This window comes from Zalophus californianus, chromosome 2 (genome assembly GCF_009762305.2).
Source record: "Zalophus californianus isolate mZalCal1 chromosome 2, mZalCal1.pri.v2, whole genome shotgun sequence".
Lineage (NCBI taxonomy): Eukaryota > Metazoa > Chordata > Mammalia > Carnivora > Otariidae > Zalophus > Zalophus californianus.
In genome coordinates this window covers 129,419,620-129,432,252 of record NC_045596.1, presented here as the reverse complement: position 1 = coordinate 129,432,252, position 12,633 = coordinate 129,419,620, and the positions used below count along the sequence as shown (strand labels likewise).

The following is a 12,633-nucleotide window of genomic DNA, read 5'->3' as shown; positions in this document are numbered from 1 at the left end:
GAAAACCTAAGAAACTTAACCTTGTCTATCTCTGGAGAAGTGGTCGCGGGGGAAACTGGGGTCAGAGGCTTGGCTTTCTCATTATGCATTTTAGTATATTTGTGTCATATTTTTGTATGTTCTTCCAAAAGGCCTTGTACATACAGTGGTTCCTTTAATCCTTCCGGTCACCCCCCGAGGAAGCCGAGTTAGGTGTTCTCTCATCCACTCTGAGACAACCAACACGCGGTGGCTTGCGGGGCCACGGAGCCAGTTAGTGATCCAGCAGAGGCTCAGGCCCAAGTGTTCTGATGTTGACTCACCTTGTTTCCACCGTGCAAGCTACAGAGCCCACCTTCTACATGGGGAAGAAGCAGGCAGATGAGAGACCTGAGTGCTGGTGTTCTTTTAGGCCAGACTGCTTTCGCTTTTAATGAGGAAAGGGCAGTAGATGCATGTGGCTGAGCGGCAAGAGCCAATTACAATGGATCTGTTATTAATTAACTGGACTGGATTAATTGACCTCTGAAAACCTTCCCGGCTCTAAAATGGTGATTGTTTCATTCTTTTTTGTTTAATATATTTCAAAATATTACTTCAAGAGCATTTTAAAAGTTTAAGACCTTACCCTGTATTAACGAGTAAGATTTTTTCAGTAATATTTTAATGTAATCAATTGTTATGATGCTTATTGTATAAACATATTAAAACCGGCTGTCTAAATATGTTAAAACCCATTGCGGCTACATGGTTTCTACAGCCATCTTAAGCATAAAGCCAATTTTCTCTCTCTGTAGATGACTACAGGTCAGTCCTCAGCCTAGTGGCACCTGAGTGATTACAAATTCAGAGATTACCGAAGGTCTGCTGTGTTCCAGGAACTAAGCACTTCCGGGTTGTAATGACTTTCTGTCCTAATGTTCTTCTTACTCAATGGAGCCTAATTAGTAATTAAACTGGACTCCTTTAAGCTTTTTCCTATTTGCGTCATTGTTTCAATGTTCCAAACATCTAAATTGGTCCCAATATTGAAAAGTGCCCCTCTCCAATTCCCCATGAAGAAGAAAAGCAGGAGCGGAGAGAATTTTAACTCTACACACACTGCCACAGAGAGAGACAGAGACAACCACACATACACACACACACACACACACACACACACACACACTCACACTCACAGTCTCCACCATCACCAAGGCGAGGAAATATTTTAAACCTCCTGCCTATTCAGGTTCTTCCCTCCATCCACTCCCTTGTGGCTTCTCTTCTTCTTTAGGGCTTTCCCTGATATTTCAAGTAGCGGGAATTCAGAATGCTTGTCGCCTAGTCTGCTACATCCTTAGTGGATGCTTTGGAAATGGTATTGTTCTGCTTTTAACTTTACGTTTGAAGTTGCTATTTTGTCCAATTGAAGAAAATATTCCCAATTCTAACCCTCTTTTTTACAATAGAAAATGAGGGAGGAAAAGATATTCTCAGTTCTGATTATAGTCAATATACTATAAATAAAAATTAAATAATCTTTAGGCCTCATTTTAAAGCCCCATGTAAGAAAACTCAGTGGAGAGGTGATGACCAACTCTAAAATTGACCTTAAGTTCTATCTGACTGGCATTTCTGAATGGTAAAAACTATTTACTAAGCGTGAGGTTGAGGATGTAAAGACACATGCAAGTGTTCTTGTTTTTAGGGAACTCAAAAATCAAGCGCCATTATAACCCATGGCAGGCGGCATATTAATAATCACAATAGTTGTCATTTATAGAGCTGATTTATATGTCAAATTCTCATAACAGATTAAGATTTACAGAAAGAGGAAATTAAAGTTCAGAGAATACAGTTGTTTGCCAAGAATACACAGCTAGTAAATGGCAGAACTGATGGGATTCCTGCCCATATGAGAGGTCCTAGTAGGGCTTTCTATTGTATCATGTGAATGCATCTGCAAAGTGCATACCTGTGTCTTTACGAAACATGAAACAGGGAAGAAAAACTTTAGGCAAATAAGAATTAATTTAAAGGTTTAAATATTCAATTTCTGTAGCATAAATATTCAAGTTCAAAGAGCAGTTATTGCCAAGAGCAACGCTAAACTCATACTCTCCACTGAGAGCTCATTATGACCGTGAGAGAAGTACTGAGAAACAAGTATTTTTTACAAGGTAGGAAGTTGGCTGAGATGTTCATTATCTTTTCCAAAATACATGACTCATATAGCAGAGCTGGGATTGCAACCCCATTCTGTTGACTCTCCATGAAAAGAATAAAAGACTTTCAGGCCAAAAGCAGGAAAGTCATGGATATGCAAAAGTGTTTATAAGGTATGTTTGGAAGTAACAAGTGGTCCAGTGCACCTGAGAAGAACCTGCATGTGGGGTAATGAAAAAGAGGTTGGGATGTGCAGGAATCGGAGGAATGTGGCCAAAAGTACAAAGTTTCAGTTACAAGATAAATACTGGGGATGTGATCTACAACATGATGACATCGTTAACACCGCTGTGTGGTATAGTTGAGAGCTGATAAGAGAGTAGTTTTAAGGGGTGCCTGGGTGACTCAGTCGGTTAAGCATCTGCCTTCAGGTCATGATCTCAGGATCCTGGGATCGAGCCCCGCATCGCATCGGGCTCCCTGCTCAGCGGGGAGTCTGCTTCTCCTTCTCCCTCTGCCCTCCCTGCTCATGCTCTCTCTCTCTTCCTCAAATAAATAAATAAAATCTTTTAAAAAGAGTAATTTTAAGAGCTTTCATCACAAGAAAAAAATCATTTCTCTTTTTTTGTATCTGTATGAAATGATGGATATCAAATCATTATGTTATACACCTTAAATGTACACAGTGGTGTACGTCAATTATACCTTAGTAAAATTAGAAACAAACTCACGATGATCTGAAAAACAAAACAAAACCAACAAAAAAAAAAGAGGCTGGTAGATCCCAGGCAAGTTTTGAGGGACTTCATATCCCATATAATGGAAATTGTACTTGATTCGGTAGGGCATATAGAAGGCTAAGCAAGTCAGTGCATGGACAGATCTTTATTTTTAAAAGACATCTGATAACAGATACATTGCAAAACAGAGGAGGACCAGCATCAGACAGATTAGTTAAGCTAGACAATGGCTGTGAAAGGTCTGCTAATGATAAAGGATAAAGCAGTGGGGATGGTAGGAGGGAACATACTTACAGTTGATTCAAGTATGGAATCCATAGGAACATGGTCAACAGTTGAATTTCTTCAACAAGGAAAGAGATAGAAAGTGATTCTGAAATTTCTTCATAGGAAAGGCAGGAATTGGAATTGGGGTTGGAATGGAGATTGGGATTGGAATTTTTTCTGGGCATTTTGAGTTTCAAGGACTAGTGCAAGAACAAAAGTTCAGACATTCTTTAGGCGATTAAAATACTGATCAGGAGCCTGGGAAAGAGGTCTTCATCCAAGATTTAGATTTCAGGTTCATCCAGGGAAAATATGTAAAATGGAATTACCTAGGGAAAATCCGCAAGATGAGAATTTGGGGGATTATCACTACTTGAGGATCAAGCAGACACATAGAAGCCAGCGGAACAGATTCAGGGAAGAAAAGGAACAGAATCTGGAAAAGATGGTCACGGAAACCACAGGGAGAGGTTGGACTCCATAAAAGGAAAGGGTTTCACAATGTGTTTGGATTAGAATCCACTAGAAGTGTTCCTTATTTTAAGGAGTTTAAGGAGATGTTATATACATATTTCTTATTTCCACAAGCTCTTTCTTGATCTTTCTGCTTTTCCATAGCATCTTGTTCTTATTTCATGCCTGCATTGCCTTCTGATAGCTCTCCAAAGACATTAATTAAAACTGTTTTTATATTTTCTTTTGTTCTTTCAAGATCTCTGTTTCTTTCAGGTTTATTTCTTCTCCTCATCTGTTCTACACTCTTTTTCATGTTGGAGACTCTCTGTAAGTAACTAACGATCCTCGGTTCTGAGTGAGGCAAGAGCAAAGTCATCAGAATCTCTGAGTGGGCTGGCAGAGCTTATCAACCAGCACACTTCGCTTTCAGATGAACCAGAGAGGAAGTTGACTACTCTGCAGGATGACATACAAATGACAGTATTTCTCCAGGGGCAGACCTCAATTTATTTACTCTGAAGATGAAAATCAGACATTCTTTTACCTGGGAGTGAAGAGCAATGGGCAAGGGGACTTAATTATTCTGTGTTTTGAGTTTAAAATAATCGTCAAGCTATTTTTAGCTCAATATCTCACCCCACCCCTTGTCATGTCTTGTGTCTGTCATTGGTTATGTGGGGGCAAATCTGTTCCCCACTCATCCTTATCTCCCTCCAAATATATTTCAATCTGTGGTTTCCTGCTACCCACTTATCTGTAACCACTCCCAAATCTGCTAGCATTTTCCAGAAATTTGTTGAAACTTCTCACCACCTCTACCCACCAAAATCTTCTCCACTTTACTGTTAGCCTTATGGACATATACCTCATTCTAAATTCGTTTGGTATGATTACCATAGAATCGCAGGAGGAAGAAGAGATAACACTTGTGTAGTTAAAACCAGAAGTCACAGCTCTTCTCTTCATAGGTGTTTCTGACGTTGGCTGGTATTTTTGTTTTACTTAGAATTTCAGAAGAACATGGAATTCTGGGTAGACATCTAAGATACTGTGGAGAGGGAGTTTTGAAAAATTCCCTTCTACCTCCAGTATTCATTAAAGCAATCTGAAAGGATACAGCCTGGTCAAGGTCCCATCTAAAGTTTAAGGTGATAAAAGAAGCTTCCTGTGGTTGGTAGGATAGGAGAAATATGCTCTGAGTTAGAACGAGCTGGTTCTAAATCTGGTCAGTTTCATTTATAATCTCTGCTGATGTAATAATCAGGGCAGCCGTTCTGAAACCTGGAGCCAATTGGACTGGTTACAACCAATAGTTTTACAAAGACTGCCAAGGAGCCATCATAGAAAACTTGAGGTCTCACAGAAGTTATGTGTAGAATCTTGGTGGATCTGCCTTCATAATTTTCCATCTGTTCTTCAAGCTATTGAGGAACTGTTTACTCGTCTTTTTATTTTGAAACTGAATTGTACATTTTACTCTGTATCAAAGATTCTCATGTTTTTTTAAGTTGACTTAGGCATTATATGGAACCCATGACACTGTAACATTGTAAAAATCAGGGTGGTTGTAGCTATAGCTGAAGAATTGACAGAGCCATAACTGTGATGTCTTGGCTGAGCTTTTAGTATGACACTGGGGAGGGGTAGGCCACAGAGGCAGAGAACATTATGATTTGTTTATTTTTAGTAAAATATTTCCATATGTACCTGACTTATGTTCATGCTAACAAAACAAACTTTCCACATGGAATGATTCCTAAGCTCCAGAAGTGTGAAATTCAAGTAGTTATTTTACTGATGTCCCAGCTCTGATAGCATAGAAGGCAGCTTGTGTGCTCCACAAACAGTAGATAAACAGGGATCATTTGCTATAAAGTGGGATTTAAGCCAAGAAAGAGTTGATGCTTATTTTATATCATTTTAAAATGTAAGATTAGAAAGATAGACCACTCATCAGGTAAGCTAAGGAAAAAGAAAGTAGAAATGTGTCAACTTCCAAGACTCAGTTTCTTAAAGGGTAGTATCAACCACATGCTAAGACTAACACCAATTTCGAGGTAAAGATTATCTTCTGATGGACAACTTGCATCATTCCTCAACTACCCTCCTGGAATTCATAGTGTTTAGAGCAGAGTGAAAAGCTAATGGTTATACATTAGGGCATGATAGATGCACAGTAATATATATCCTTGTTGAAAATATACAGTGGAACTCAGACAGTAGACACAGGCTTTCCAGTCAGCCAAGACCTGGGCTTGAATCCTGGCTCTGTCATACAATACATTCATAATCTTAGACAAATCTTGAGAAACCAGCCCTCAACATATATTTTTTAAAAATCAAGTAAGATACATAGCTCACCTGCTCTCATTAAACTTACAGGAGAGGCAGATAATCAGTAAGAACAAAGGATGATGACTGCTGTGTCAGAAGAATGTACAGGGTGCTGTGGGATTGAGAAAGGGGCATCTGAATCAGACCAGAAGTCAGGGAGAGCTTCCCGGAGATGTGAGCTTTGGAAGATCAAGAGGGTAGTATAGGGACAGTAATTCCAGGCCGAAGCCAAGTCATTGGAGGTCATGTGTATGTGCTCAAGGCCTGGACTACTTCTTGTAGACATGAAGAGCCAAGGAAAAGTTTTCAATAGGGAAGTCAGGTTTTCAATTCAGGATGTTGGATGGAGCAGTTGAGTGGCAGTGTGGGGGATCGACAGGGGCAGATGAGACTTGCAGTAAGGAGATTGGTGGACAAACAAGTACTCCAGATGGGAAAGAATATAATGAAGATGGAACATTCCAGGTCAAGATGATGAGGGGATGAGGCTACAGAAACCAACTTGTCCTGGTTTGCCTGGGACTGTCCTGTTTTTTTTGTTTGTTTGTTTTATTAAAAAAAAAAAAAAAACCTGAAAGTCCCATGTCCCAGGAAACCCTTCAGTCCTGGGAAAAGCAAGAAGGTTATCAACCTACCTGAGGCTCTGAAGGCAGAACTGAAATGGTTGGGAACACTGATCCAAGTGATATTGAGAAGGTAAAATCTGTAAGACTCACAATGAGTTAGGTTTTGGAAGATTGGTGACAGAAATGGAGAAGTTGAAGGCACTAAGAAGGTTTTGAATTTAGTTGCTGGAGTTAGTTGTACCATCATCTAAGAGAGATGAAATCACTGCATATAAATTCTTTCGGATCATAGACTTTCCCCCTACTCTATAGTTCTAGCCAATCATGCATTTTTGAACCTGTATTAATCATGCAGCATCCTCTCCTAATTCTACAGTTTCTATTGACTTTGAATCTGGATCTAAAAAAATATCAGTACAAAGCAATCTCTTAGTGGCTCTATCTTTGTTGGTACAGCAAAATGGAAATACGTAGTAATATCCAGGCCATGCATGGTAGGGTGGAGGCAGTCTACTTACCCAAAGAACATGTATTGGTGTTTGTACTTTTTAGGTTGTCCTTGGTAGGAAAGGACTGAATTCTACAGTCTGTCTCCAGAAAAGGCTCATTTGTAAATGTCACATGATCCCTGGTGGCTTGCTGGATTTGATGCTCTAAACCAGTCAAAAATAAATAAATTTCAGGCTACCATTCTTTTTTTTTAAAGATTTTATTTATTTATTTGAGAGAGAGAGTGCACACATAAGCCAGGGGTAAGGAGCAGAGGGAGAAGCAGACTCCCTGTTGAGTAGGGAGTTTGACACGGGGCTTGATCCCAGGACCCTGGGATCATGACCTGAGCCAAAGGCAGCCGCTTAGCCGACTGAGCCACCCAGGCACCCCCAGGCTACCATTCTGATGAAATAAATTTTTAAATGATGCCGTTTAGAAAAAGCTAGGGGGAAAATAAAAGTAGCCAGTCAGCTCATTTTTTAAGTTTTCAATGGGATATCTGATATTTATGTTGTTTTTCTAATTCTCTGGATAATGGATTACGTTTCTTGATTCTTTTCCAAACCAGCTTGATTGTGCAAGCCACAGATAAAGGGATGCCCAGGCTTTCTGGTACAAGTGTCATCAAGATTCAGGTGACTGATATAAATGACAATGCCCCGGCTTTTCTCCCTTCTGAAGCAGTAGAAATTGCAGAAAGTAAGTGTGCTGATTTGGAATCATGGTTTTCACTTGTGTAATCTCATCTACCAGCCAGGCATTCTAATCAGTATGAGTGCTAATCCTCAGGAACTGTGCAACGTGGACAGCTTCTGTCTTCATTTTACAGAACAGAAAATGGATGGCCAGAAGTTAAATATCAAATGTCAAAGACATTAGATGTTGAGGCTGGGATTTGCCTTTAAGTCCCCAGGCTCAACCTGCCATTCCACACAGCTGCTTTTGTGTGTGCCCATATTTCTCAAAACCAAAATCTGCTCCATGAAGAAGCACACTTTGTTGACTATGATGGTCATTCTAGAGCTCCTCTGAGAAGAAGCAATGTCCTTAGACTGATAATTTTGTTGGGCTTTGCAGTATACGAATGGCAAGTGATAAGTGAAGGGATTCTCGTTGCACAGAGTCATCACTTTCCTTTAGTGCAAACTCACTGTCAGCATTGCAAGAAAAATTTTACCCACGTTAATGGTAGAGGTAGAAAATACAAAATTTTACATGATATGCTAATTAATCCCAATTGTTTGGGTCCCTGGGTTCTATGACTCCATAGTCTGCAATCCCAAAGTTTGTCCACGGTCAGCAGCTGGACTGGTAAATCCAACCCAACTCTATCATTGAAATTGCAAAAAGTGCTGGCCCCTCTCTTGCCTCTCTCCTTTCACTCTTAGTATCCAACTTACTCCCAAGATGTTTCTAACATTTTAGGATGTTCAGTTTCCAAACAAATAACCACTCACAGAGGGATATATTTGTAGATGTATAGGGATACCTACAAACACTGCAAAATATTCTACAAAGAAAAAATTCTCCAGTTCTGCCTCTCACCCATTTGATATACTTCCATTTGTTTTTACTGAAGGTACTATTCTTAAGCATGTTCATTAGCATCAAAATGCAGCAATGTGCCCATTATAAACACATCACAAGAACAAATGGCAAAAATCAAAACATATACTGAATAGGGTAAGGAGTGGTTGATGCACACCCAGAATGTTCAAGCCTGAAATATGAAAATTACATGAGTCTCAGATATAGGGAAACTATTCTGAGTATCTTGGCATCTTCTTTCTACCTGTAACATACTTGTAAGCTTAAAAACGAGGTCCCTTTTATGAAGTTTAGACTAAAGAACAGATGCAGTGTGTTAGGCATTTAGCATGCCATATATTTTGTGATTTTTTGGGGGGTGAATAATATTAGTGATTTGCTTTTATCACTAGCAGGATGTATACTTTGTCTTTCCATAGTCTGGATAATTTTGAAAGTCAGATTTTAAGAGAAGGAAGCAGTGCATGTGCCACTCTGAAAGCAATAATTTTACAAAAATAAGTATAAGGAACGAAGTATTTCTAACTTAATATACACATATTGTCATTTAAATTTTGCTTACGTTTCAAAATTGTATGTTTTGTATTACTGTTTTGAGTAAGAACTTTCTTCCCACCCATATCACCCATGAATATATGATTTTAATACAGAAACTACGTAAGACAAATACGTGGCTGAGAATGTTCCTTGGTCCTGGAATTGTGTTGCACGCATATGATAAAAAAAATGCAATATAAAAATCGAATTTACTCTACCTCCTCAATTCCCTACTCAGTGGTAAATTTTCACTTTATTGGGCTCATAAATTCTTCAGAGTTTTTGTTCGGCTCATAATGAGCTTTGTATGAGAAATCATGCCAAGAAACAGCAAATCATGTTGGACTTAAAGTTAAAATGTTTGGATTGAACTATTAAAGAAAAGTATTTCAAAGGATGAATTTTAATGGAGGCTGACATTGGTCATGACTATTGCAGATTCTTTGCCTGGTATAGTTGTGACTCAGATATCAGTTCATGATGTGGATTTGAATCCAGCTTTCATCTTCAATTTCGCCAAAGAGAGTAATCCTGGAATCAAGTTTGCTATTGATCAGAATACTGGAGCAGTGGTGCTAGTGAAAACACTGGATTTTGAAGAAGCTACCAAATATGAGCTGTTCATCCAAATTTCGGATACTGTGCATGAAACAGAGGGAACGCTCATTGTCCATGTGGTGGACGTCAATGATAACCCACCTGTATTTTCTCAAGATTCTTACCAGGTAAATAATGTAAGGAGATGCTGAAAACAGAGCCAAAGTGGAAAAGAAAAGGGAATAATGTAAGCTTACCAGTGTTGACAGACTGATTTAGGCAGACAGTTTCCACAGGTTTTAGTGCCTTAGTTGATGCTGAGGGTTGTATATTCAATATCCTGGAAGCTATGGTGTGTACATATGGAATTAAGGAGCTCATTCAATTCAGTTTCTTATGGATGTATAGCATCATTTTTTTTCTTTTTTTTAGTTTGTAGGGACTGGAGTCCAGTTGTTCGTAACAATCAGAACTGGCCTAATATTTGTGGAGGTACCAAACGATATGGTGGTTTGGATTATCAGCACTTAATTTGGGAAAACTCTTTCTTTCCTAGGAATATTTTTGGAATACACTGATGAACATTTTGCAGAAACAAGTCATGAACAGAACTGTGAAGTGGAAATTTTATTTTTTTAGAGCTTAGTGTATGTTTATAGAAGTAAGGACAATAATAGCATTCAACTAAGCACTTGGAAATGGGCTTCAGGACTTCTGAATGTAGCAAATGCATGGTTTAAACATAAACACAGAAGGAAAGCTAACCTAAGTAATGATCTTCTGTATGTAATACTACAGTAGTGGTTTTATTAACTGTCCTCTACCAAGCAGAAATAATTTAGAAGGACTTTTTTTCATAATAAGCAATCAAAACTAAATGAAATTTTTTAATTTTGTTTTTCTGAATTCTGGGACAACAAAATAATGTTCTTAATATATTAACTCTATAAATTACTATGTGTGTTTTCCATAAGCAAAACGGATGCAATGATTTTACTTTCTGGCCCTGTTCATGAAAATATCTCCAGCCTGTAAGCACAAGGCTCATTTCTCTCTTTTTCCTTCAGGTCACTGTTCCTGAATCCGTGCCTGTGGGGTACTCAGTGCTGACCGTGGCAGCCACGGACCTAGAAAGCAATGAGAACATTTCTTATAGAATCCTTTCCTCTTCTAAGGAATTTTCAATCGATCCAATGAATGGTAAGTTATTTATTGTGGCTTTAGCGTTCATAGGTTTGAGTTACAGTGTAGAAGCCTGAAATAATCTTTTCCAAATGCTCCTAAAATGTTTCCACCTCACCCCCCCGGTATTATAGATGCCACCCTTCTTATTTCTCTTCACATCAAATGTTGTGGTAGCAAATCCTGGTGTTATTTCTCTTCTCCAACATCTCAATGGCTGGAAAGCAAAAGGAATTGATTACAAGCTGGCAAATGTGCAGAACTTCAGAGACCCCAATGTAGTAAACACCCAGCTCATCAGTCCAACCAAGGACAATTTAAGTAATTATCCCAGGCCTCAACAAGCATTAAAATGAAAGCGAAGGGATTCATTTAGTACTGAGGACTTCGTGTTATGAGAGTGTGGAAGCTTTTTTTCCACGCCAAATACATTAAGTTCAGTAATAGCATAATACATTCAATAAGGACAAAAAACTGAACAAGGAAAATTATTCGAGCATCTCTACTGAGAACAATTATTGTGGTATTCCAGTTTATTTGATGCCTTCCAAGGCTCTTTATATTTTTATCAGACAGCAAGTCATTTGTGGTCATGAAATGCATTCAGGCAAGTGATTTCAGATTAAAACAGTTAAGAATTGTATAGAGAAAGCATAGCAATGCATAGATAGTAAAAGTTAAATTTGATATGATATTATGATTAGCAAAACACTGTCCCTAGCAGAGCACACTCTGGAAAAGAACAGGGCCTGGGACGTGTTACACCATGTGTTCCCCATTTCTACACACCGTTGCATTATTTCATTAGTGAGAGCTGATTTAAAAATGAACCTCAGGATGACAGATGGTAAGTAGACTTACTGTGGGGATCACTTTGCAATATATACAGATATCAAATCGTTAGGTTGTACACCTGAAACTAACACGATGTTATATGCTAACTGTATCTCAATAAAAAAAAAAATTGACCTCAGGATTGCCCCAAGGAAGAATTTAATCACAAAATACTGGTATGAGGCCCATGGTGTGTTACAAAAGGGAGAAGTAGGTCATGTTGCCACACAGCCTGTGGGTGAATGCTACTGTATGGATATAAACATGTCAGAAATTTGGCTCTTTTGTGGGGGGACCGGGTGTTGGAGATGCACAGTGCTCACATGACATCAACTGCTATCCTGGCCACAGCACGTCACAGTGTGTGAGGTGGTCCCTCTGAACACTTAATCCTAGCAACACTTTGCTTGACATGCGTTATCAACAAGCTTTGCAATGAGATATTGATTAGAATGTTTTTAAGACATTAAATAGGGGTACCTGGATGGTGCAGTCAGTTAAGAGTCCAACTCTTGATTTCAGCTCAGGTCACAGTCTCAGGGTCGTGAGATCAAGCCCAAATTGGGCTCTCTGCTCGGTGTGGAGTCTGCTTGAGATTCTCTCCCCTTCTGCCCCTCCCCCCTCCCTTTCTCCCTCTCTCTCTGAAAATAAATAAATCTTTAAAAAACATTAAATGTTATCAGATCAGTTTAGTTCATGGTGAGACTCTAATTACATATTTCTATATTAAAAAAATAAAATGTATTAAATGTATTTCGTTTAAGGGAAATCCACTTGCTGAATTAATGAAGAGCTTTAGGAAAAACACCTCCATAAATAATCAATAGTTGTAACTCGGCATTATTATATATACTACCTTCATTTGACTAGAGTGAATGTCAACTAGTATTTCCAGAATCAATATCTTTATACTAGAATGTCTCTATACATGTGTCTATGGATAGTAGAATGGGATATAGATTTTTCAAATAAGAATACATTTTCTCAAGAAAAAAGATAATGGGGCAGCTTAT

At 38.7% G+C, this 12,633-nt stretch overlaps 1 protein-coding gene across 1 annotated transcript in view; it reads left to right on the top strand.

Annotated features, from left to right (window-relative positions):
* The window catches only part of DCHS2 (dachsous cadherin-related 2), a 247,311-nt gene that overhangs the window by 231,386 nt on the left and 3,292 nt on the right, over window positions 1–12,633 (top strand). The window contains 3 exon segments of the mRNA XM_027597418.2: window positions 7,551–7,681; window positions 9,506–9,792; window positions 10,672–10,804. Coding sequence (XP_027453219.2) covers window positions 7,551–7,681; window positions 9,506–9,792; window positions 10,672–10,804 — 551 coding nt within the window.